Below are 27,694 nucleotides of genomic sequence, written 5' to 3'. Positions count from 1 at the left end.
AAGCAATGTCTTGGGCTGTTTTGAGGAGCGACAAAATACTTTCACTCTTTTATTCTAATTGGAGACAGAAATACAAAGCGGAAATGAAGGAATGCACCTTCAAATTTTAAATTGGTCAAAATACATAAGGGTAGGTTGACCCTCGTGGCAAATTTAGTTGGGAAGCAACAAAACTGTATTGCCATGAAATTGTCCTTTTGGGGTTCAAAAAGACCGAACAATGTCCTTGCAGTGATCAGAATTCTTCACAGTAGCCAAAGTCTGTAGTCTCTCGTAAAACCGTATGAACACAGGCAACACAGCTCTATCAAATAACTATTTGTAAAGAAATATCAATTTCACTATTTTGGGCGGAGGGCTTAGTACCGTAAACCCTAACCCTAAATCTTCTACTAAGCCCCCCCCCCCTCTTGAATAAGCCCCTTCTCTCTAATAAGCCCGCTCTTTTCAAGGGAAGGAAGTTAAGAAGCCCCTCCTCTCTTTTAACCCCCTCCCCTCCTCAAATTATTCTTTACTAATAAATGAGACTGTCACGACTGTGAAACTTTGTGTGGACTGATCCGGGATGGTTTATTTACCAACTGGAAGTTCGGATTTGTTTTGATCCTCAGCTGCATAACCTCTAACTTCTTGTACTTGAGCCTTTCCACGTTATATCCTAGTTTTTTTATGGAGAACTGATACCATCGTCTTTACTAAATCAAATAAGCCACCTCTTCTCAAATAAGCCCCCCGTCTCTGATAAGCCCCTCCATCAAATTGGTTTGAAATGAATAAACTCAGGTGCACTGGTCAGGAGCCCATAACCCGGAGCGAGCAACTCCCATACTCGTCCTATGTCTCGGCATTTTTACGGAACACTTTATTTTTAGATATCGAAAATAGAATCTCTACCATGTCTATGCAAAAAATATCATTTTTAGGTCTGTAGGTTTTGCTGACTTTAAAAGATATTCAAAATTTGCGGCAAAAACCGTTCTAAAAATAAACCGCTCCGTGAAAACGCCGTGACACGAGCGCATGGAAGTTGCTCGCTCCGGTTTATGGGCTCCTGACTGGTGTAGACCTAATGACCTCCTTTTCATGTCATACAATCTTTCACATAGTGCACGAACCTAAAAAACATAATTGTCAAAACTGAACGGAGCCACTTTGCTCAGTTATTGCCAAGGCCTATGTCAGAGGATTTCGTGAAATACTCCAAGGGATAAATGACTGATATATCGGAAGTAGGAGGCTAGGTAATGCTCTCTTGCCAGGGTAACTTGCAAATTCAACCACAAAGTTTACATCAGATGTTTAACTCTATATTTGGGATTGACTCAGTGCATATAGTCATGAGGATATTACTAATAACAATTCATTCTACACACTTTTTGACAGACTAATGAGCAAATCCTCAAACAGTTATGTAAACATGTTCTCAAGGCATGCTTGACTTTAGAAAGAATGGTTTTAAGTAAAAAAATATTTCAAGGGTTTTTCTTCTTGTTCTTGCCTTACAAAAATAATTCTTTAGTACAAAATAGTTAAATAGCTTTTTATACCTGCTGTACAGTACTTTGAAAACTTCTTTGCCTGCAATGCCTATGATACAAATTATACCCATTCCCTCAAATGACGGAAATGACAAAAATGCTAGTGAATAAATTAAACATTATCTAATTATATATTAATTTTTTTCTCAGAAAAAAAAAAACATGAAAGTTTTGTGCAAAAATCTCATATACAATAAAAAAATAAGGATATTGCCAATCAATATCGGGTACCCTATAAAATTCATAGAATAACACAAACTTTGGAATCATTTTTCTGTGAGCTAGCCTGCATGGCTGCATTGTTATTGTTTACTCCTTGAGAGTCTGCAAGAGATTGTTCTAATTTTTTAACATGATCGGACATTTCTTTGGCTTCCTTCTCCATCTGGGATATTTTTTCATCTTTAAGCTGGTCATCTTTGGCAAATCGCTTTAATCTTAACTGCAGATCCTTAACCTTTCTTTCAGCGGTGTCCAGTTCCCTCTCAGTTTCAGCTAGCTTTTGTTTCAGGTAACTGTCGGAATCTGAAGCAAGCGAATCTGAAAACATGAAACATTTCATTGCCCCTTTAATGCATAATTATATCACAAAACATAATTGCCCAAATTGCCATAATAGCCCAATCTTTTCACACACCATACATGCATACATCTACCGTATATAACAAAATTTGGGCTGTGTATAAAAGTGTGATGGGGACATTGAGACGCGTGTGTGGGGACTTGGGACTTGGGACTTGGGACTTACGGAAGCGAGGCGAAGGACTTGGGGACTTTAAGTATGGGATGCGGGGATGTCAAATACAGGGATGCGTTGGATGTGGGGATGGGAATGATAATTGCAAAAGTCAGAGGTAACGAAAAAAAGGAAACTAAATTAAGTGGCATAAGCGTACTGCGAACCCCAAAGTGCTAGCTCCAAACCATTGCCTGTAACACTACACCACAAGGGAATTCAACTATTGTAAAAATATTCTACTTTGTTTTACATATTTTTAGTGGCAAACCTAACAGTAAAATTAATGCTTGCTAATAGTGCTTAACCCTAATCACAATAGTCAGTGCGCTTACTCCTATATAAGGAAATATTTTGTGCTAACATCATAAGGTGTCCAATGTGGTTCTGGATGATGGAATCTAATGTTGACAATAAATAACAGATTTTCACGAAGAAAGAGATATCGCATGTACCTCTGACTTTTGCAATAATCATTAACGTCCCTATATTTGACATCCCGAGTCCCCGTCCCACAATATATTGTTCCTGCGTCCCATACTTGATGTCCCCAATTACCTTGTCTCGTCTCCCATTGTCCCCACACACGCATCCAAATGCACCAATCCCCTTCTTCACATCCCACTTTAATACAAAGCCCAAGATTTGAAAGAAACAGTTCTGTGGGATAACACAATTTTGAAATGGCAAAACCAAAACATACAAGCTATAAAGGTAAATAATCCCTCTCATTATCATCATTGTTCACATTATCACATAACCCTTATTTACCAGGAAAAATTGAGAATGGTATGAAAGTGCAGCCTCAAATCTCTACATGTATGAGCTGTAAAACAGGAGTTATAAACACTTCCCTAGCTGGTGCACTGTCTTATTCTAACAGCCTAACGCTAAAGGTGTTCTTCTGACTCTCTTCTAGCAGTCACATTACTAGGAAGCAAAATGCAAAAATAAACAAACATACCCTTATTCCAGGAGTGGTGGTGATTGTTACTTAACACTGAAACTGACCCCAGATTAATGTGTCATTAGCACTCAATTGTCTTCAATGGTGATCATAAAAAGAGCCATCTCGTTTTTGTTTTTCTTTCATGTACTGTGTGTGCAATTTCATGGACTGCCTTTTTTGACAGAAGCTGCTTGTAGATCGAGGGCTCTACCCTGCAGCATGATCAGAACAACTAATGCTAGATACTCACCTTGGCTTCTATTGTCCATTTTTCTTGCTCGTAACTTTCCAACTTCTTGCTCAAGACTGAGAACCTTGATTCTGTAGGCATCCTCCTGTTGTCTCATCATAAAAATCTCCTGTTTTAGTTTCTTGTTCTCTTCTTGTATTTCACCAGCTGGTGCAACCACAGCCTGGGATACCTGCAAACCCTCCTCTGCTATTTCCACTTTTGGGGCATTTTCTTTGGACTTTTGAAGGTTGGGTTCATCACCAAGCTCTTGTGCCTCCTTTGCAGTCCCACTACTTGCCAGTGCAGATTCACTACCAAGGCTTGTCTCATTTAATAGAATTTCATTGGTCACCTCCCCATTCACTTGTCCTTCTTCAGGTTGATGCTTTGTAGGTGCTGACGTTACTTGCTCATTATTATCTACAGGGATCTGAGCTTGCTGAAATTGAGGAGGAGCTATAGTTTCTTGCTGTTCGTTTACAGCTGTGCTTTCTTGTTGATCTTGAGGAGCAGCTACCGCTTCTTGCTGTTTGTTTACAACTGGGCCTTCTTGTTGATCTTCAGGAGGAGTTACCGTTTCTTGCTGTTCATTCACAGCTGGGCCCTCTTGTTGATCTTGAAGAGGAGCTACCATTTCTTGCTGTTCGTTTACAACTGGGCTTTCTTGTTGATCTTGAAGAGGAGCTACCGTAACCGTTTCTTGCTGTTTGTTTCCAGCTGCGTCACCTTGTTGATCTGCTGCAGTGGATGAAATTTCTTTTTGTTCTTTTTCTAGTTGATCTTGAGTAGGAGCTAAAGTTTCTTGCTGTTCATTTCTAGCTGTGTCTTCTTGTTGATCTTGAAGAGGAGCTACAGCCTCTTGCTGTTCTATCCCAGCTGTGTTCTCTTGTTGTTGTTGTGCAGGGGTTAAAATTTCTGGCTCCTCTTTTTCTACAGGGGTTTCTACAGATTTCTCAGCTTCAGTATGAGCTGCAGTCTCATGCTGTTCCTCATCTGGAGGAATGTTTTGTTGATCTTGTCTGGGAACTATATTCTCTTGCAGTTCATCAGTTGCAGTAACAGGGCTGTCTTGCTGATCTTGCTTGTGGGCTTCAGAATCTTGCTGTTCATTTGAGCTATCATTTTCTTGTTTTTCATGCTTGTCAAGCTGCTGCTTTCCAAGTGTCTCACTTTCTTGCACTTCTGATGTTTTGTTGTCATCACCGCTGTTTTGTGGTTCAACTTGCACCTGTTCTACAGTGGTACTACTTTGGGCAGCTTGCACAGGAACACCACTCCCTTCAGGTGACAGTTCCTGCTTAGGAGATTCATCTGTTCCACCAACTTCTTCGTCAGTAGCTGGCTGATCATTTTTTGACAGATCACCTACAAAAATGAATAAATATTCAGAGCTGGTGAATATTGCTGCTCTAATATCTAATCCTTCCTGGAAGAGCTCAGGAGGATCCATAATAAGTTTGCATATTTTTGAAGAATAGCAGATCACCAAGACCTCAGCAAACAGGTCAGACTACCTTGTCATATAATACAAGCTGAGCCAGCCTGATAACGCTGGCTTACTCAATATAAACAGGCCCTTACTAACATTAAATTTTAATAATTAGAAAGGGCCTAACTGACAGATGACCAATAACACTGTGACTTAATTGACCAATTAGGTCACTATTCAGAGTTTAATACCATCAACTGGTGTAATACAGCTCACTTTGACTCTGATTACTACCACACAGGTTGCAAACTAGATTAATTAATTACATAATTTAATAAGATTAACTTAATTAGATTATTAATGGCTTCTCCCACATATTCCAAGTGTCGCTGCTCCATTACTCTCTCTAACCTTTGGCTTAGCCACCAAAATTAATGTAAAGTATACAAACCCTGCAACTCAAACTCAGATAACTCACATTCCCTAATAACTGAAACTTTAATTTTGTTTCTCATGATCAAAGTTAACCCCTTGAACTCTGGTTTTTGCAACTCACTTAGGATGCCATCTCATCAGTAACAGGTCAAATCACCAAATCATACACTTCAACAATTTGAATTTAACGAGGCCCAGCTACTAGGATGAAATTCTGACAAGTGACATGGCTTTTAAACAGCAACATAAGAAAGATAAAATGACAACAAATAACAAAACAACAGCTTGAACCTGCACAGGAATTATGGGGAAAATCGCAAATACAATGGTAAAATCCCAACAGGTACATGGCTTCGATCTTCTTCAGTATGATTCATACAGGGGGTATAATGTACCCACCACCCAGGGGGGCGAGTTACTCCGTTATATGGCCTATATGGGGAGGTGCCACTAGACAGGGAGGAGGCCCTCAGTTCAAGTCCTGTTCTGACAGCTAGCTGGATTTCACGGTAGTCCTGAGTTCAAATCCTCAGCCACACTTGTAAATAGCCAGCTGCAGGTTTGCCTCCGGCCAGTTGGGATTCTTAATTAACCCTGTCAAGTTTGATTTAGATTATTTGTTTCAGGCATTTGCCTGGCCCCACTAGCATTAGTGCTATAAATACTGCCGAGGGTAAATAAGGGAATTACTTATTTATTTATTTTATTATTTTGTGTAAGTCAGTGTCCTTAAAAGGGTATATAGGTTCCTGTGAGTCTGACAATGGGGTATTGCCTGCACAATTGATTTGATTTGCTAGATGGATTTTATTTGTACAGTCAACTCTCTCTAAGATGGACACCTTTGGGACCAGCACTAAGTGTCGGTCTTAAAGAGGTGTCCGTCTTATAGAGAGTCCAATAAAAGGAGTAAAGAAAGGCAGGGACCAACTCTAAGTGTCCATTTTACAGAGGTGTCCATCTTATAGAGGTGTCTGTTAAGAGAGAGTTGACTGTACTCCAAGTATACAAGGGCAGTGACTATAATGTGAATTTGCTCTGACATGCATTTTGTCCATTGTCCTAAACAGGTACATATTTTAGGAATTTTTTGTCCTAAACAGGGTTAGGGTTTCAACCCTCAGTAGCTCACCTATACCCAAATATTGGTTGAGTACCCCACCCCCCCCCCCCCCCCCAACAGAGACCCACCACACAATGCACCTTCAACCACAGGGCACCCACACAATCTGTGTGTGTAACCCATTGTTATTTTACCGTAAACATACTTGACTTTGAGTTCACTATTTACTGTCCCTAATAGTAGAAGGACAATGATGGAATCAATGTTTTGAGCAGCTCCAGTGCAGGAGGGATTTTTCCCCAAAAAATCACTCCGCTTTCAAACTTCGCAGGAAGGAACAATAAACAGGGAACTCAAAATCCTTCTAAATCTGCTCTAAAAACCGCCTTTGAGGCAAAAGGATGACAATAGGTAATTAGGTAATTCAAGGTGTACTTAACATTGGTTTATATACATGTTTAGCGATATTTTGCTATAAATGTAGCAAACGGTAAATTCAGTACATAATTTACAGTAAAATAACAATCAGTATTAAACCACACACATTGTGTGTTGTGCTTGAACAAGTGAAAGAACACAACAAGTATTTGACAGTCATTGATAATTCCCAATCTTATGATTCATATCAAAATCATCAGAATAAGAATGCATAATCGTGTTACAGTTGTTAAGAGATAAATATAATTTGCACAGTGCTATATAACGATCAGAACAGTTCAAAAATCAGTAAACTGTCAAATATCATCAAACGTCATGTCAATTTCAATTAATATTCAATTAACCCAGCAAACTGGATCATGGAACCCAGGTTAACTGGTCTTAACTAGACCTGTTTTTTGTTTCCCTTCAGGTTCGAGTTAATGGGGTTCTTAACAATGTCTATTGACTTTGAAAATAAGAGGCTCGATAAAAACAACCCCTTAAAGTAATGGATACTATACGCATCCCTTGTGTCCAGCTCTTAAGGGATACTGCAGCTTGTTCGAAGTTTTCGTGACCAAAAGAAACCGAACTGACAGCCTTCCTCGGTCGCTTTTTAAAACGAGCAAAGTTTTGGGCAAGTCTTCATTTTACAATACTTCCCGGAAAAGGATGATCGTGATCATAACCAAGTGGATTTAATTTGCTTGTTACAGCTTATTCACCATCTTTCATTTACACAAAAGGGATCCGGCCTCGCGCCTTTCCGTCACTTTAACAGCTGTGTCTGTTGTTCAATATGTTTCATTTAAGTGTTACTCATACAAGGGGTTCGTCCTTTCATTCGTTCAATCATATCCTACAAATCGAACTTAAGCTCCTTAGTTTTAAAAAACAATTAAGTCTTTACCTGAAGCTAACTGGTTGCCGTCCTCTTGTTGTTGGGTAGTGATCTCGTTGCGTTCTTCAGACACTTCAGTTGTTTCTTGGCTCTCAACCAATACTTGCTTCGCATTATCTAGATTTTCGTCCATCTTTCTTAGTTGACTTGACCAAACGCGTAAAGAAACGTATGGTTCAAGACAAAATCCAAGTTATCGGGAACGACAGAATGAACTACTTCGGGGTCGGAGACGACAGGGGAATTCGTGCAATGCTTTGATCTTCTTAAGCACAAATTTTTTCTCGTCTGTGCAACCTGTCGACCTTTCTTCGTCACCATTTAAATCAAGTCTTCCCGTATATGTCCAGGCGTTCTAAGCAGCAAGATTTTTTACCATCGGTAAAAAAATACTACTAAACTTCAAGGCGAATGGAAATCACACGTTCTGGTTCACACATCGCATGGTTGCTTGGCAACTTGGCAGCCAGCAAAATCAATTACGCAATAAACAATAACAAAAGTGCCTGGGGATTTATGAGAGAATCGCAAAACCACGAGAGGTCTCGCGAGTGGTACAAGGTGGAATAGTTTTCGAGTTGTTGCTACCACTGTTGCTTATCAAACAAACAGCTAGAAACCAATAGATGCCATTTTCTAGACCTATGAAAGGCATTTGACAGCGTGCCTCACGAGGGTCTACTGCTCAAGCTCAACCGACATGGTATTGACGGGACCCTGTTGCTATGGTATAGAAACTTCCTGACAAATTGACAACAGCGAGTCACAATACATGGAACATTCTCTGACTAGTCTCCACTGACATCGGGTGTTCCCTAGGGCACGATCCTCGGGCCTACCTTGTTCTTAATTTACGTAAACGACATACCAAATGTTGTTACATCTACTATTAAACTGTTTGCTGACGATGCAAAGATTTACCTAGCCTGCGCAAAACCCCCTTTCCCTTCCCTTTCAAACGCCTGCCACGCAGGTTAAGATTTACCGTGAAAGTAATTATGGTGGAGGATACATCAGCACAACGGTCGGATCTGGATTGCCTGGAAAACTGGACAAGAAGCTGGTAAATTAATTAAATTTAATCCTCAGAAATGCGAAGTAATGAGAATAACGCATAAACAGGACAAAAGTAACCATCCTTATTACCAGTCGAATACGGGATTAAAATCGGTTAAGTTATGTAAGGACCTGGGTGTTTATGTGTCTGGAGACTTATCCTGGTCGAACCATGTACGTGGCGGCTCGTCTCATAACCTTTTAAAATAAAGTCCAGATGTAACGCGCACTCTGATTGGTAAAATATGCGTGCTTTATGAGAGACTTAAAGTTAAACACGGAGCTAAAGTTGTCATGCGCATGCACTCGATGCGTGGGGAATTTCACTTATTCTTTATCATAAAACAAATAAAGGAACTCTTATTGTGCTCTGTTCTGTTGTAAAGCACTTAGGAAGCGGCTAGAGCAATCAAGAAGTAGGGAGAAAACACTCGACTGCGTCTCCAGTTTCTCCCTACACTTCTTTCATGTTCTGGCTGCTTCTTACGTGCTTTACAACAGAACACAGCACAGTCAAGGCTTCTTTCTTTGTTAACCCAAACTACGACTGCGACTCAGGCAAACTCATCTAAGTCTTCGAAGGAGAAACCAGGTCCATCAAAGTATGATTAGCAAATCTATTTTAATTCATAAAGCATTACGCAATTATTACCCAGAATATTTGAGATCCAAATTCATTAAAAAGAGCGACCTTCAGACCTTACTTCTTAATATCTGAGAAATACTGACTGTGAGTAAACTTGCAATTCCACATCCTCACTCTTTAACAAACCACCATGACTACAGGCAAAGTTTTTGAATCATTTATTTTTCAATCATTTCTAAATCGCTTTTAATTATATCTGTGGCTAAGCATTCTTGTTTTTAGTATAGGTATATAGTATTGTATCCGGAAGACTTAGTATGTATGTAACTCCCATAGGATCGTTGGTAAATCAAGTTGACACGAGACTAGAGAATTAGAAAAAGTATTATATATGAACACCATAGTCTATTAAGGTTTACAAAAATCAATTTTGGAGAGGTTCTCAGTTTAACTAGAACGGCAAAATATCGAACAGTATTCTAGATCGTACAAACAATTTAACGGTCAGTTCTCTAAAGCTTTGACGAAGTAATACAATCAAATCTTTCCACAATAGCCGCTTTTGAGACAATACACAGGCCAGGCCATTGTAGAGGTTAAAACAAAAGGAAATGCATCCTCCAAGACAAAAAAGAGCCCTTTAGTTTAAAAAACGCAAAAGAGCATACCGTGAGCTAACATTAAGGGCCTGTTTATACGACGTGAGCAAGCGCGGTTAACTAAGATGGCCCACTTTACCAGGTTAGCCCGGTTCGTGCCTTGATTCCTTATAAAATTTTCGTTGTTCATATAAGAAGGCAGGCCAACCCGCTTGCCAAGACCTCGGTTACTACTCCTTAGCTATGATTGAAGATGTTCAAACAATGTACTTTTAACCTCTCTTAACCGGAATCTTTTTCTGGTCGAAGGGTGTCTGCTTATGGTAGGTTCGACCACTTTTTGTCAATAAATTTGAATTAAAAAAAGAGAAAAAAAAATGAATTCTCCTTTTTCAGTCTCCTGCTCAACTAGATGTTGCCTCGACTGGAGGAGGAGGAGGAGGAGTGGCTGCTGCATCTTCATTTGAAGGAGCACCTGTAAGGAGACATGGAAGATGAAATTTAAAAACAACAACAACAACAACATTACTGAGCTTCATCAATAATTCATGGCAACCAACTGAACGATTTACAGCATAAATATGAGGGCGGTTCTCTGAAAGGAAACCGGACGCTAACGCTTTATAACTCCCACCTTCCTTGTTCTGTTATTTTACCTTCTGAATTTTCTTTGCTTTCCTTCTCCTCTTTTTCTTCTTCTGCAGTTTTGTCAGCTCTGAAAAAGATTCTTGCGCTATTGAGCGAAAAGTACACCAGTTCAAATTCCTGGAAAAGAACAAACCAAAACAAAAGTAAAACATGGTCTACAATACTGAGAAGAGGATCAAATCGTGACAATAGTTGTTGTTTATAACACCAAATGAAGATACACAAGTCACACATGGTTTTTAATCAAGAGCTAGAGTACCTAAAACCAAATACTTGGTCTTTTTTGCATAAATAGCATAACCTTTTAATAGTCTCACAAGTTGTTAAAAGCCCTTTTAGTAATATACCCGGCTTCTTTTTTTCATAAGGAAAAATTGCTGTCACCTACCTGTTGGTATGTGTTCAGGCGTTTAAGAGTTAAATTCATAGTCTGCTGCAGTTTCTCGTCCCGTGCTGTCCCACGACTGAGAGAGGCCTTCACTTCAGCCTAAAAACAGGGTAGACAAAAACAAGGCAAAATCTTAAAGTTTCCTTCCGAAGTACAGCAGAAGAGCAGTAGAACACGTCTACAAGAAAAAAAAAGGGCGTAGTAAGCAAACCTTTTCTTTGGCGTACTTTTCTTGTACAGATTGAAACCAATGAAGCGAGTCAAATTCATGATACTGATCTAACAGCTTTAAAATGTACGCAACACCTGTAGGAGGGAAATAATACTTGACAATTAAAAAGAAACTTACATAAGTCCAGAATTAATTCAGCAGATAAAGAAATGTGACTGAAGGTGAAATAGGTCTTGGCGTCATTACGTTGCTACGACAACTCCGATGCCAATGTAACTCCGGTGGTAACAAATTCTAATCTTTACGCATAACAAAGCTTTAGTCACCATTTGCCGATATCTTTGTTTAAGGTGACGAAGTTAAACCTCATTCAGCGACCTGTTTGAGAGGTCTGGGGGGCGGGGTTCGAATAGATTTCAAGGCTTCAGACTTTTCTTTCGTCGGTGCTAATGACACGCGACAAACAGTAATTGCTTCTGTTTGAAATTGAATCTGTTTGAAATTGAATATGTACAAGACTCTTACCCATCACAAATCCATCGTCAGTGAAAGCAGCTCCAACTTTGTTTTTCTTGTTTAGTTTTTCCTTGCAGCTCAACATGTACTCCACAAAGTTAAGAGTCTAACATCAACAGACAATTGTATCAACGTCTAATGTGGACTTTTGGGGTCACTTTTTAGCAACTATAGCTACAGTCATAAACAGAATGGTAGCGTGCCAAACGAACAATTACTGTGAAGTCTAAGCAGAATCAAGCAGTGGGAAGATCTAGAAAATGCGAGAATCAATAAACAATTTTCAGGGTGACGTCATTTGGCTACAAACGACCAGAATTCATTTCGTCTGCGCTTTTCTTATTTAAATTTATAAGTACCAGTATACCACTGAGATTAAAACAGCAAGAGACCCTGTGTGGACAAGAAAACGGAATCCTCAAGCATTCTGGCGGCTGTAGTAAAATGACGTCATGCATCATCGTACGATTATCCTTTTACATGCAGGAACGTTTAAAGGACTCTCCGCTGACCACTTACCAGGGGAGGAACGATAACATAGAAATTCCTTAGGTGCATATTCTTGCTGTCCCTAAATTCAGGCGCGAAAACTTCAACGAGAAGCTGCAAATAAATAGAGCAGCGAAGGCAAATTAAATAAAACTGTGTTAACTCAAGGAAGGAAAGAAAGGTATGGTTGCTGATAGAAACTTTATAATATATTACCTTGAAATATTCTGTTGCTCCTGCAAAGTTCTTTGCCAAGTTGTCAATTGCAGCGTCTAAATTTCTAAAAATAAAAGTATAAAGTTTTTTTTGCTGGTGGTCACCAAAAGAAGTTACGAAAGAACATCAGAGAAAACAAAGAGACAAGCATACAGATCTGGTGATTAGAGACAGATTTAGAGTTTTGATAAATGCTGTTCGGCAAGAAAGTAAGAGGTGGCTGGTTAAATGGTTGTTTCCATTGCTTTGGTTCTCGTTGGAAAAACTCACTTCGAGGCCTGCTGTGATTCTTCTGACAAATTTTCCTCCTTCACGAGTTCCTCAAAAGATACGATATCCTCAAGGTCAGGAACGAACCTGTAGACAATGAAGAAAGCACAAGAAGATTTTTGATTTAACGTCTTAGTGGCTAAAAATAACCAGAAGAGCCCTAAAAATATCTCTTGCTTACACAAATTGCCTGAGAAAACAGCCGATATTTCGTGGCGCTACCCAGGACTGGACGCTACCACTGGTTTCTCAGCGAAATGACGTTTGAGTAACAAAAGCAGAAGTTCCATACTGATGACGTGTTACTAGTCAGATCTGGGTAGTGTTCCCAACTAATCAGAAGCAGTACCCAGACGTCATCAGTATGGAATTCTTGCTTTCGTTCCTCAAACGGCATTTCGCTGGGAAACCAGTGGTAGTGTCGGTACGCGTCGCGTGACTGATAAAATCGTGATATTCCTCAAGCATTCGGTGTTTGATAAGCCACATCTTTGTAGGAAACTCTGAAGAAACCTTCGAGTCTTGTTACGGTTACACTGAATAATTCAAAATAGCTCATAAACGTTAAACGTGCCGATGTTATTATTACGCAGAAAAAAATAATACTTTGATTAAACGATGTACCTAATTGCGTTACTACAACAGTGAAGTCCTCCAGATCGAATCATACGAATGTAGCCCATGGCATTTCCTTAAACAACAAAAGAAGCAATGGCTTAGGACTAACCACTTGAGTGGTAACATCGTAGTCGTTACGTATATTACAACATACTTAATTATTGATCACTTCATGAGAAACATTCACAACCAAAAGATCATAAAAAACGTCTGCACAAAACTAATGGCAAAAAAAGAACTTCTACCACCTTAAAACTTTAAAAACTTTTCCTAACGGTACTATTTACGTCAATTAATAACTGGTAGAGGGATAGTAAGTAGAACCAAGATACGTTGTTTCAAGACTTCCGTTTGACCGCCGGGTCCTGCTATGTGATCGTGAAACTTGGAAGATCAATTTCCTGGTCACTAGGCCTCATTATCCCGCTCGGCCAATGCATTTCGCGTCACGTGGTCCGCGCGAGTTTTTGAGGTCTACACAAAACTCGGACAAGTGAGACACTTTGTCTCACTTTGGGCGGAGCTTTGATTATCGAATTTATCTCGATTATCACCGAGACCGATGAACAGAAACTAAATCGTTTCCAGTGCCTGTGCAGGGCCTGAGATGGATAGTACGTATTACATGTAGATAGCAGCAGAGAATAACAAACAAGAGAGTTGTTGAGATAGCAGAGATCAATGAGGTACGACGATGGAGGTGGAAGTGGTTAGAACACATACTCAGGAGAGCCGAGGGTATGAAAGACTGTTTAACAACATTAGGGTGGACACTAGAAGGTCGGAGGGTGAGAAGAATAAAGATTAAAAATTACTTAGAGAAGACCTGTTGAGAAAGAGCGAAACAAGGTGGGGTTGAAGAGCTGGGAAGTAGCCAAAGCGATGGCACTGCGGTGATGGGGTGGCGTGGCGAGCGTGATGACCTTATGCCGCGCCTACTGGCGGAAGAAGACTTGATCATGATGTTGATGATATTAATATCTGAATACGACCAAAGCACTGAGAACAATTTTAAGCTATTGTAATTTAAAATCAACTTTCTTCAAACCACGACAAATAACTTTCTTACGGTTGTGATTTAGATTTAAGTGTATTTTTCGTTAATACAACCAAAAACTTAGAAAAATTTAGGTCAAAGGATGAACTTATTACAGCGTTTTTTTAATTAATATTCTAGTTCATGACATAACACTTCAATTACAACCATAGCCTGCTTGACAGGTGTTCAAAAGGAAAGGCATGTCCCCCTCTCCAATCTTCCCGTTTTCGCGCGTCTGATCCCCTTTCTCCGTGCCTTTCATACAAGGTTATTAATAACCATTACAAGTCACGACAGCTTGTTACCTATCTGGCTGATAAGAACCCGAAACTGATCCAAGTAGGTACGGCCATCTGGAGTCAAACCAAGTTTGCGGATTCCCTTATTGAACTTTTCAGCTCTTTCAAATGGATATTTCTGATCAATTTGTGCCTTTGTTTCTTTGAAGAAGCGAATGTCCTGCGAAGAGGTAACAACATGTAAAGACTCAAAGGGAGAACGGTTACTAGTGAACATTGACAACATAGTCACAATTTCCTCTTATACCGTCACTTCTAGGACTGCAAGGTTATTATTATAAGAATGACGAGCCTAGTTAAGACAATGGTACATGATAGTCTAACTGGGTCAATATAACGAATAGGCGCCATCTTGAAATCCTTATCTTGCGTTTCATTAATGTTACTGTGATATTAAATAGAAAGAATAACTAGAAGCGAAATTATCTTACTCGGGAACAAGAACATAAATTTACACACTCAGGTAATGAGTAAGACCATTTCTGTTCGGATTCAAACAGTTGGCATACAATTGTAATTTCTAATTGGAACGCACCAGTTAGACTAAAAAAAGGCGCTCACTATTGGAGAGAGAGAAGTGGTCAGCCAGACCACCACTACCCCTTCCGTAAAGAGAATTCGAGTATTTATCAGACTTATTCATCTAGGCCAGTCTATTTTGAAATACTATGCACAGCAACGTTGGGTTTTAATGGCATCTCTCGTAAAACGCCTTTTTCATTTTCAAGATGGCGAGTCTCGCCGGGTAGTTCTGACATTTGGTAAGCACCCTAACTAAGTCAGCGACTCAGCCGTCCTAGCAGGGAAAACATGGGTTAAAATCACTGTACAGAGATACTTTGCCAAAAACAAAGCATTTGTTGGGATGGAATAATGTCACCTACCTTAATAAGTCTTGCCTTAATATGTTCGTCATAGAGAAACTGTGAAAAAATGAAGAACTTCTTGCGCAGGAATTGATAAGTGAAATTCACAGTTGTATTCATAATTCCTGATCCGTGAGTTCGGATGGAGTTGGCGATATGACGAATGTTAATCGTATTCAAATGCTTGTTATTCGACGCAGTTTCCACGAAGATCTGAGAGAAGTAACAAGACACAGGAAAGTTAAAGTTATCACACTTTACTTTTAAGGAAGGTCTCCTTTAAGCTGTTGATGTTATGGCTACTGTTTTAACTGCCAAGAAACAAAATGCGAAAGAGAATCCCCTGTAGCTCTTTATAAATCATGAATCGATCAACATTTATGAGATATACCATTTTCGTACCTGATTGTTAAGATTGTACAAATATCTGGACACGAAAACATGAATGTTTCTCATGATCTCCAACACATCCAAGCCCTGTACAAAGAAATGCAGTTAACCTTGCAGCTGACAAAGAAACCAGTTTCAAGACCACAAGCAAAGATTTGTCAACGAAGCGTTTCAATGACAAATAAGGTTATTTTTCATTTCGACCAATGATACTTGAAACGCAAAATTTCATTAAAAAAAATTAGGTTGCCATCTTCACTCCTTCCACGACACGCCCATCTAGAAACGATTCAAAATGTACCTCATTTGCTGTTGGAGGGCAAAGTAGGCAGGAGATAACTCAACATGCAAAAGCCACTGGACAGATAGTCTGCAGTAATGGTGTCAGGTGTTCTTGTAGGATTAGCGGGAGTCGGCAGATCGCTGGATTGCAGAGCGGGAAGTTAATGCATTCGTCACAACAATTACAAAGAAAAATAGTAACAACAAAGGAGAGTGTTAACAACCTGTTCGAGTGTCTGACTAGGTAAATGAGCTTCAGTCATTTCTAGTCCATACTTTTGTTTTGCCTGGTTTCTCATTTCACCGTAAGTCCTCCAATCATGAAGTGCTACTGTAGTCAGATTATAAAAAGTTGCATCCAGGTAGTGGGTCACGTGTCCTATAGAAAGAATTTCAAATCCATTTCAACATTGTGATATAGGATATGTACAATAAAATATGCGGGTTGGAGAGTACTACAAAAACCAAAAGAGCGTTTTATTTCTTATAGGCAGTACAGCGGAATGACTCTCTTGTTCCATTTTTGATGGAATAAATAACGTGCACAATAACGTCTAATAAACAAGAGAATGGAGGCCAAAACAGTTTTCGTGGCTTACATCTGTTGTTCACCGGTTTAGCTCATCGATAATACAAAGTGCATTTTTTTGGCACGATTATTGCGAATGACAAAGGAAAAGAAGTCAACTACAACATAAATTCATCTGACAGAGTTAAAAAGTATTGAAGAAAATCCATAGGAAAACTTACGCTTGATGTTTACGAACTGGTGAAAAAATCGGATGGGCCTTATTTTCAAAAACTGCGCGAGATCTCTCATTCCAACCTGTGAATTGAACAATGAGGAGAAAGGATACGTTGTCTACAAAAATGCTGCAATTTATAAAAGGTATCTGAGTGGCAAAGCGCAAAAAATGCATACAAGCAGGGCAATGAGTAGTGGTCAAGTAGAGGAAATGAATCTTTATAATTATGAGCAGCAGCACAACGTACCACCTACAATGAAATATTACTACTAGCAAGACGTAGAGCATCATACGCAAATCATACGCACAGGACAACCAACTAACAAAATACAAACCTTGAAAGGATTTCGATCATCCAGCTGTAGATGCTGGTGTATGTGAAGACGCAGATCTGTTTCAATGTCCCGACAGAGCGGTTGAAGTAAGTGCTGAAAAAGGTTTTTTTAAAAGGCAAAATTTACATTAAGGCAAGGTCTGTTAAGTGAGGCATAATTTTACACCGTGCCACACAACTGTATCTTAGAGGAGGGGGGGGGGGGGGGTACCAAGAGCTTGTTTTGGTATAATTGCCGCTTCATCATGTGTCTCCTATCCCCCCAACAGCAGAGACTATTAACTTTAGTAGTGTTTGTATATAAACTTACTTCATGTAGCGTGTCACTAATCTCCTTCTCAAACGTGTCTAACATGACTTGAGGGGATTCCTCGTGTTTGACTTGCTGAAGGACTGGGACACAGTCTCCAAGAGCGCTAATCATATACTGAAATAAATTAGGATGGGAAGATATAAACCAAGGACCTACAGCCTATCTTGTAATCAGTGGTCAATGGAATAGAGGCCTAATATTACATCATGTATGGTTCAAAATAACAAAGATCACAAAACATTCGGTTTTTGATGTAAAAACTATAGTGACACCAACGAAGATTGCAAAGCTGAAAATCAGTTGTTTTGACTGGAATAAAAATGCAACATTGACAAAATTAAATTACGGCTTATTATCCATGGCAAAGTCGCTTACATGAATTCGATGAACATCTGTTGCGCTCTCATACAAGTCATCCAAATAAATTGGAAACACGACCTACATAAATAGCGTGGGACATAAGGAAAAATAGTAAAATAAATAAGTAAATAAGTCAAACTTTCATAACAATTCAACGAATTTCATCTACACAATGCAGTTGCTGCAAAGCAACAATAGCTAGCTTAACGAGACAAAAAGAAGAAAATAAGCTTGCTCTACTCCATTAGCCAAGTAGGCTGAGCTGGGCCAGTGGTGAGAGCACTTGCCTGCCAACAATGTGGCCTGCCATGTCAACACCATAACTTATGTGTTTGACTTTGTTGTTGGTTTTTTTCAGAAAGAGCCATCAAGTGGAAATTCTACCACTTAATCATTACTGAACTAATGCTCCTCTTTATGTCTTTCATAGAAAACTTTTGTCAGGTTCTAATTTAGATAAATATCTGTGTTCTTGAGGCAAAACGAAAAATTCAAAGGCAAAAAAAAGTTGCTACCAGCCACACTGAAAGCAAAAATAACAAACTGGCTGTTTATCTCTACAGTTCTCTACATTCAACACACCCTGTGCCAGTGAAGAAAGCCACAGTCACAAGCTTTCTTGACCCGTGCTCTAAGGTCACTGATCAGATTAATTCTCTTCATGACACCTGTTAGACTTGTCATCTCTTCATCACGTAGCGACTTCTGTTTTGAAAGGAAAAAAAATCATTAAAATCAATTGTTGCTGTTAATCAGATGTGCGTGTTTAAATCGTATTAAGGTCTTTTTTGAGAAGGAATGAAAATAGTTACACAACAGTGCAAAGTGTAAAAAATTTTCCATACAGTTTTGATTGTACAATAACTGAAAAATACTATGTTACAGTCAGGCATTCACAAAGTGAGGAAAGAACAAGATGAATGGAGCAGAACATGTCTAAGAATCTGCTGTTCACAAGAATAACAAATGAAGCAAACTTACAAACTGTGTTCCTACATGGAGTCCCAGTTGCGTAACAAGCCTACGTTCCTTTGTAGCTAGAAAAGATGGGTAACATTTTTTGGTTATCAAAATAGTATCTTTGAAACGACTGCACTAGCACCTGGGTGTTATTATCTACTAAAATATGATACAGTATTATTTTCTAATAATTTTACAATGAAAATGTTTATATTGTCCTTGTGGTCACCATCATTCACTAGGCAATACAGTGAGGCCCAAAATTAATTATCTATTATCTGCAGTAATCTCTTGAAACATGCATAATGTAATACATAAATAAAATAATGTGTAAATGTAATACATAAACTCCCATGGCATAATAACTAAATGTCTTGAATAACACATGTATGGGCCAACTTATAAGTCACAGTGTCATTAAATTTTACCTGGACCATTAAGAGCATTCTGAACCAAAACAAGAGCTGCCAGCACATCCTAAATTAAGAAAACAAGAGACAAACATCTGTTTAATAACACAAAACACTTAATCATTTGACTGTTTAAGTTGAGAAAAAAAGAAAACCTTACCAGCCTTTTGATCATTGCACATTATTTTAAACTTAGTGAAACTGTGTAAGTTACACTCTAGTAATAGGAACTTATGCAAAACATAAAACTTACAAGTCGCTTGTCTGTATACTTTTTGTCTGCAGCGATACGTTTCTACAAAGAAAAATAGTGCCAAGTATAAAAACAATATATCAGCACTAAAACAATGTAGTGGATGACAATCTTTGCAACAGATAAATGTTGAAGAGCAAAAGGAAACAATTTTATTCATGACTCTTATCTTGAGCAACAATTTCTAGGATCCTTAAAATTAGGTCAAAAATGTGTTTAGTACAACACTGTTATCACACATGTTTACAGCAGCACTTTACCTTGGCAGTGTCAATACAAGCTAGTGCCATGAATGTCAAATGCTGGAGCATGTGACTGACACTTTCTGCTATGAGCATGCTACGCCGGTGAAATGTGTGTTCGATGGCCTAGTGACAATAAAAGAATATTATAAGTTAGTGGAATACGATCGCCCAGGTGAGCATAGTCCTGAATAGGAATATTGCTAACAGTGACTTAACAACCTACAGGGCGGTAGTCATTTAAGAGTCAAAGAGTGAAAATGTGACGAAAAGTGAATAAAAGAATACCAGTGATGGAAATTAAGGCTACACAAGACTTGAAGGAGCTAAATCACAACTTCTGCAATTGTTCTAGTTTGTCTTTAGTTTGTAATTTATGGTACTGAATGTCCTCAATTGTTAAATCCTGGGCTAAAATCTACCTACTGCAAATTGTTTGGAATTAATTGGGAGGTTTAAAAAGTCAGTGGTAAAACAACAGTATTTTACTAGTGGTAACTAAACTGCCCCTCTCTAAAACCACAACTCTTTGTCTCAAACAGGGTATATGATCAGGCACTTTCACAGCAGGCTATTTGACAGGCAATCTTGACTTTAAGTGGCCTCATTGGATTTTGCTTGTGGTTAGAGTTGCTTGCATGGTGGCTTACTAGGATATTGCAACATTTGTGGCTTCCTCTGCTAAATATTTTAGCCCATTTTTACCTTGAGAAGTTCTGTTAGTCTGCACAATGCAAGTACAGCAGCCTTTGTAAGTGGCTTGGACAACACAAGATGCATGTTCATGACAGTGCGCACTAAATGACTCACTGTATGAGCAATAAGAATACCCTGAAAACAATTTCCATAGCTTTAAATCTATGAGTTTACATTAAAAACTACATTCTATCAGGGTATAAAATGTAATCCAAGTATGGTCAGTGTACATGTCAGTTTAAGATACATTTATAAAAGTGAACTGACAGCTGACACCTCTGGGACTGGCACTAAGCGTCCGTCCATCTTACAGAGAGTCGAACAAAAGGAGTGAGGAAAGGCAGAGACCAACTATATACAGTAGGTCAGTTGCATTTACTGGGGTGTCTGTTAAGAGAGAGTAGAATATATTCAAATTAACATAACAGGGTTATTACAATATCTGAACTGGTTGTAAGACCAATAAGGTTATCAATGATCAAGGACAAGGATTTCAACTCATAGCAGTTAGGGAAGGACTTGAACTAAGACCAGCCACTTTATCATGCAGTCTCACTTTAAGAAGAACGCTACTTGCATTAATTATTAAGAGTTACCTTAATGAATAGCACACAGCGAGTATTGAGATCATCAACAAGAGAACCTCCCTTACTCAAAGATGACTCCATATTAACCATCCATGAACTGACCTGCATTTGATAAATCTGAGCATCCCTGGTTAATAAAACAATAACAGAACATCAAATTCAAGCATGTTTATGCATAAAACAATGCTGTGAAAACTAAACAATTACTAGAACATACATTAAGTCAAGCAAGTAGTGCTTTTATTAAGCAAATGCATAATGTTGTAATAATATAAAATGCATTTGAAGTCATTTGGCTTCTCACCTGACCAGATTTTGGTTACAGAAAGTCAAATACTGTTCTTTGGAGGTTTCTGCTGCAACCTTTTGTTTCTTATCAACAACTTTGTTTAGAAGAGGAATTTTGCGCAAGAGAAACTCATTTGGAAAGAACATGATATCTCCAGCAAGGTGGACAGAAGGTACCTTAAATAAAAATGTTTCAAAATCATGATAAGTCGTGCAAACTAGGTTGCCTTATAAAATTTGTTCATTCAATAATGTTGACATTCCGTGGACACTGAGGCACCCAGTTATGAGGACAAAAACAAGACACCCATAATAATACATGCACATTGGGCTGTATAATGCAGTGGTCTAATATCTTCCATGCGGAGTCTAGGCCACAACTCCCCCCTAGAGCTACAGATGACATTAATTTTTTTATGAAGAAGTAGTTTACGTGATTTTCTAAGAGAGGTCATTATCTGTAATGTCAATTTCTGAAGAAAGAAAATATCATGATCAGTTGGGTGAATAAATTTCTGAATCATGTATATACTTCTAGCATGATTTGGAAGATCTCTTCCCCCTGTACAAGTAATTAGATAACAAAGTTGTCCTTGACTTTTAAAACTAAAGGCATCACAACTGCCACAAAGGAATCCGATCCACAAAGGCAGTTATGGGTCGTACAGGGAAGCATGGTTAATGTCAATTAGAGCATGAGTTCCTTTATTGGTTGGACCATAAAAAGGACACCATTCATTAGATTTGAAAAAAGAACTATTGACGAAATTGGCTTGTAATTATCAAAGACAGGGTAAATGACCCAATATCATCCCAATGTGTCACATATTGGGAAACATGATAGAGTGGAGATAGTGAAGCCTCTATTTAAGTTCTAATAAATACCTTTTTGTGAACGTCCCACAACTTGCTAAAGAATTTTTTATCAACGCCTCCATAGATCTGAAAGTGCAAGACAAATAATCCAAGCAAACCAACAACTTTCTGTCTCTGATCCACCTCATGAGGTTCATCTGAGATTTACAAGAGAGAAGTTTGGATGAACATTACATTCCAGTAATATTGTAAATTACTGATCACCATCTTATGGTTAAAATCATAATAATTAATGGGTAGAGTAGTCTAATCATGTACATGTAATATGCTGCGGGAATGTCAATGGTGCATTATTAATATTATATTATTATGAACATACTCATCCTTGTGTCAAGACTTTGAAAAATGAGTCTGATGCTGTACAGGAACTCCTCAGCAAAATCACCGTTTCGTGCGACTCCCACAACTTGAGTATCAAATGGCTGCTCAATACAGTTCTGCAAAACAATAGACATGATAATTATAATAAAAATAAAAATAATGATAAAAATAATAATAATATTTAATAATAATCATAGCCAGTTTAGTCGGTGAAGTCAGTGTACTTGTTGTATTAATTGGTGTAGTCAGTATAGTGCAGTTAGTGTAGTCAGTGTAGTAAGTGTAGTTAGTGTAGTCAATGTAATTGGTGTCAGTAGTCAGGGTAGTTACTAAGTCCAATGCACTTCACATCTCACTATACAGCACCTAAGCACTACACAGGCATCTCCCCCTACCCCTACCAAATGTATGAAATAGTCAGTTAAACCTGCAAAATCACACCATCAAGGAGTTGTCCTTCTAAACTCATCAGGAGTTTCTCAAGAGGTCGCAGCTTTTCCTCTTCTACACCAAACAACGCAGTGTTACTGTAAATTGATTTGATCATCCTGAAACAGAGGAAAATTAATAATTAATTTTGTTTTTCTAAACTCCAGCCTGTAGCAGAGAAACATTCCAGTTGACTTGAGGTTTAGGAGAAAGGGATCAGTGGATTTATTTGTAGTGTATAAGTCACGCAGGGTTCATACAGATTTTGATCCAAAATTCAAGACTTTTTTTCCAGACTTCATCAAATAGGTGATCAACAGAGACTTTTAAAAAATGCAGGAACAAAGCTCTTTCCATGATGACCAAAATTTAACAATACCTACAGTATTAATGTTTTAAGAAACCCTCATGATAGTTGGACAAATGCATATTTCATATAATAACCCCAGTAATTTTTTCAATGAATATTAAGTACCGTCTGTATTGTCTCCAGTGTTCCTTAAGAGTATGGCTGGCATCAATAATTTCATCTAAGGTTATTAACACCCCAAGAAGACTGGCTAGATGTTCAAACACAGTCTGAAACACAGGAAGAATAGTAATAAATAGGGCAGGGCCTCTGACATTATGTAATAGTGCAACCTTACAACAATAATAAATTGTTTCAAAATTGCATCAGTTGATATATACCCCCAAAATATCTTAATTTAAACCCAGTCACCCCTCACTGCCTGCAACCACTCAGGGATGTGGATCAGTTTAATAATTAGTTGCAGCTATGACTAATAATTAGTCATAGCCACAACTTTTATGCCTGCTTTATGTTACATATTTTCACAGGACTTAATTGCCGCAATTTTCTGTAGTGATATTCAAAAATTTTTTAAAAAATGAAGTGAGAAGTTGTACATGTCGCTTTTTTAGTCTGTTGCCAATGAGGGGAAAAGAGATGTAAATATACATGTTCATATTCTATACAGGAAATTAATACCAGATGTTAGACGTTTGTGTGGGTAGCTAGAACTCTGAAACATTTTCCCTCTGAATCATTGTGACATCCTATTCTTACCACATGACATGTGCTTGTTCATAACCATTTACTAAATCGCTATCAATCTCTACATCCTTCACCGAATTCGTATAGATACACCACAGCTCACTTTCCTACTTTCCCACCAAATGCAAAAAAAAGGGGAAAGAAAAAAAGTAATTTGTACTTACAGTAAAATGAACTCCACTTACATCCATTACCTTGGGGCCTACTCTACAAAACCACAATAACTTTAATCAGAAGGTAAATAATTAAATACTCCGTCCCAATGAGTTATTAGTTACTGATCAGAGATTTTTGTTAGGAAAGAGGAAGCGAAGGTATAAGGAAAAAGGAAAGCAACTGCTCTGCTGACCCTGTGAAATGCAGGGTGCCCAGGTTCAGACCCTGTGAAATGAAGGGTGCCCAGGTTCAGCTAAGAGGCCCTCTTAGGGGGTTACATATGTCTCTAGTCTGGATTTCAAAGTCTGTTGTTTCACATAATTTTTTTTATCACAGAGGAAGCCATGTCGCTGTTAGTTTTTCACTATTGTATTTGCACTTTTCTCTTTTTGTGTCATTTGTCGCCACTTCTGCTGTCCTATGTCCCTGTTTCAAGGTTATGTCGCTTGACGGAATTTAACTTGAACAGAGCCTCAATTAAGATAAAATACTAAAATACTAATTATCACTAAGGTACACAACAAGGACAAATACTTGCATGCACTAGCAGTTAAATATTGTATACTATCATCACACTGTTTCCTTTACTATACTCACTAGTGCACTGCTCCCACTTTAGATGCAAATGCATATTTATTCAAATAACTCTCTCTCTATATATTTAAATTAAAGTTGTGTTTATGCTTTGGTTGATGCATTTACCTAGTTTCTAATGTAATGGATTGCATTGATATTGTGTTGCTTTCCTTTATAGTAATATGACCTGTAAGTAATTGTGCACCCATTGTGGGTGGTTCCTCCTCAATCATCTGTAATTGAGTCACAATCAAGTGTGCGATTGCAGGCATTTCAGGCATCCTATTGACTAGGAATAGTTGACAATTCAGCTGTCCCTGCCATTAAGAGCTTGTGTGTTTTTTCTTGGTTTAGCATTTAAAACAGTTAGATATTTGATATAACAATAATATTGCCTATAGTCTGTTCCCTGTGAATTCAAGAATTCGTTTGAAAAACCTAAGATTCCCTAGTCCCCTAACAGCACTTTATAGTAAGACATCAACAGCACTGCAGGGTACTGCTATAGCACATCCCTGAAGGACCCCAAATCACATGCATGACAGACACACTATAACCCAGTTTTGTAGAGGTCAAATAACCTCTCAACAAACAACAGTTAACTCTGTTAATATAATCACTAATTGTTCTTACTTTGAGTACAACATTGCAAGCTGCTGGACAACATTTTTAACCACTTCATAAGATCGCTTTACAAAATTGGAGAGATCTTGTAGCAAAGATAACACTCGACCAAGGCGTACTTGATTTTCACCTTCTTGAGCCTGTTCCTTGTCAGATCCTTTATTTATCAAAAATAGAATAAACACCCAGCTTACTTGTAAGAAAATTCAAAACCACCGAAAAAATGTAAGTACCCGGTACAGTACTAAGTGAGTGGCCAATGTTACCTGCTTCTTCATAGAGCAGAAGTGGTATAAAGTACTTTGTGGTGGCCTAAAGTAACAGATAAACAAATACAAGTCACGTAACTACTGCAGACTACAAACTTTTTCTATATGTACAGCGGAAATGAGTGCACTTTAGGGGTGTTACCTGTTCATAGAAGTACTTAAGGATGGAAAAGCACCAATGCATACAAAATATTAGCTTTTTAATGTTGAACCATCTTGGCTTAGTATGTTTCTTCATAAGGCACACACAAGAAACGTTTATTGAAGCAGATGCTATGGATCATTCTATACTTCTGGTTTTAGGACTGTTATACATTGTAAATAATAATTTGGCAAACCTATATAAGAACACAACTTAAAACTACATTATTTAAATGACTAAACTTCACACCTCATGTTTCAACTGATCCATTTCTCGGCATAATGATGCAAAAACCATTACCACTTTGTTGAAAACCTTAATGAGAAAAAAGCAAATAATCAGTTGTGCTGGGGTGGTGTTACCTTCAAATGCCACCAATACAAATATGCAATTTTCAGGTGAATACAAAGCTGACCTTGATTTGAAAAGTGTTAACTCCTTTCTGGCATATTGTAGCTTAGTAATTGCTGCTAGGTTTACAGTAACAATATATTTAAGTCCAAATCGATAGAGTCATTCCCCATTTGACCCCAGCTTAAATTAACTTTAAAAAGGCTATTATTATCTAAAAAAATCTGTCAGTATACAAGAAAGTAAATTTAGAGCACAGACCTTGTTATCTGTTTTAATAAGTTCCAAGAGCCTTGACTGTTCATAGGGGAGAATCTGGGAAGCAACAGAAAACAACGTTTATATGTAGTAAGTAAGTAAGCTAGTGTGGTTTATTTAGCATATTCTTACAAATAACGGTATTACAATACACTTTACAAAAGTAAATAAAACTTACGATGAGCAAGTACCTGGGACTGGTATAGAGTCGCTAAAAATGTGCAATGTATATTGTTTAGCACGGACAACTTCTTAGAGAAAGTTATAAACGAAAATTACTTATACATTTGACTTGTACATATCATTTAGTTGATGTATTTTTGCCAAACATTCCAGTTTTTCAGTCAGATGACGCACCAAAATGGTCCCCATTGTTGGACCTCAATGGAAGGGATGAAATGAGACAACGATTCTCGTGAAACCTCCAATCAGCTCAGTTCTGACAAACTTCCCTCAAGCTGATTCAAATTAATCTTCTAACGTATTTGTTTGTAACGCAGGTAAACATATAATTATTGGTATGCAGGCTACTTCTGAAGTGGCCTACTTTTTCCCTAAAATTCTTTCTTTTTTCCCCCTTCCTCTTCCCCATTTTGCCCTTCTGCCCCTTCTTATCTAGCCTGTTCCTGATATTTAGGTGGTGGGGAGCGAGTGAGTTAAATCATATGCAGGGAATGAGGGAAAAAATGAGGGGAGACTGGGTCGAGAGTAAGTAAACACGTTTCGTCCCCTTTTTCACCCTGGTCTCCTCTCTTTTTTTCCCCTCGTCAATTTTTCACCCGTGCCCCACCATCTGAATGCCTGGAACAGGCTACTCCTTATCCAACCTCTACTTCCAAGGATTTTGTCTCTATTGCAAAGACCTTGCTTTATATGCATTTCAAGGTACAACAAACTAGAAGCTATCCTAAGTTTGTCATCAGTGGACAACATACTTGCAGAGCAATGGGATCCAACGTGAAATCCCAAGAGTCTCCCACAGAATCATCCAGGGCATCTTCAATAGCTTTCAACTGAGAAGCATATTCCTCCAAAAATTGCCCATACTTCCTCAACTGTGCCTCTCCGACGATTTCTATAAACGTTTAAGATTTGATTAGCAATAAGTTAAAAGTTATCCTCCGGTTTAAGCGTGGCACTAACTCACTCAAAGAACCGTCGTCAAAAGCATCAAGGTGCCATCCTTCCTCCATCTTGAAATCATCACGTGATAATGACCTTCCAGTTTTATGCAGGGGAGGGACAGAAATAAAAATATTAGTCCAGTTTTTCGAGAAGGCTTTATTTTCAGGAGAAAAAAATATCTAAA

At 38.3% G+C, this 27,694-nt stretch overlaps 2 protein-coding genes across 2 annotated transcripts; both read right to left on the bottom strand.

Annotated features, from left to right (window-relative positions):
• Positions 1-1,273: 1,273 nt before the first annotated feature.
• On the bottom strand, positions 1,274-8,170 carry LOC140923009 (uncharacterized). Its single transcript, XM_073373063.1, has 3 exons — positions 7,713-8,170; positions 3,474-4,820; positions 1,274-2,078 (listed from the first exon to the last, which is right to left on the bottom strand). The coding sequence occupies exons 1-3, from the start codon at positions 7,834-7,836 to the stop codon at positions 1,780-1,782; spliced, it is 1,770 nt and encodes a 589-aa protein (XP_073229164.1). The 5' UTR covers positions 7,837-8,170; the 3' UTR covers positions 1,274-1,779.
• A 1,414-nt stretch (positions 8,171-9,584) lies between these two features.
• Positions 9,585-27,618, bottom strand: LOC140922243 (WASH complex subunit 4-like). Its single transcript, XM_073372233.1, has 36 exons — positions 27,533-27,618; positions 27,321-27,460; positions 26,389-26,442; positions 26,026-26,091; positions 25,632-25,677; positions 25,375-25,522; positions 24,174-24,216; positions 23,428-23,531; positions 22,951-23,071; positions 22,522-22,639; positions 22,212-22,339; positions 21,343-21,503; positions 21,048-21,165; positions 20,461-20,586; positions 19,774-19,881; positions 19,514-19,555; positions 19,279-19,327; positions 18,872-18,927; positions 18,473-18,595; positions 17,906-17,968; positions 17,528-17,644; positions 17,219-17,311; positions 16,888-16,963; positions 16,362-16,516; positions 15,868-15,942; positions 15,484-15,678; positions 14,606-14,759; positions 13,268-13,334; positions 12,644-12,730; positions 12,374-12,437; positions 12,188-12,271; positions 11,678-11,774; positions 11,192-11,286; positions 10,981-11,079; positions 10,601-10,709; positions 9,585-10,419 (listed from the first exon to the last, which is right to left on the bottom strand). The coding sequence occupies exons 1-36, from the start codon at positions 27,576-27,578 to the stop codon at positions 10,349-10,351; spliced, it is 3,498 nt and encodes a 1,165-aa protein (XP_073228334.1). The 5' UTR covers positions 27,579-27,618; the 3' UTR covers positions 9,585-10,348.
• Between the last annotated feature and the right edge of the window lie 76 nt (positions 27,619-27,694).

Source organism: Porites lutea, chromosome 13, assembly GCF_958299795.1.
Source record: "Porites lutea chromosome 13, jaPorLute2.1, whole genome shotgun sequence".
In the NCBI taxonomy this organism is placed as follows: Eukaryota; Metazoa; Cnidaria; class Anthozoa; order Scleractinia; family Poritidae; genus Porites; species Porites lutea.
Note: the sequence above shows the minus strand (reverse complement) of the source record. Positions and strands in the feature narration are given on the sequence as shown.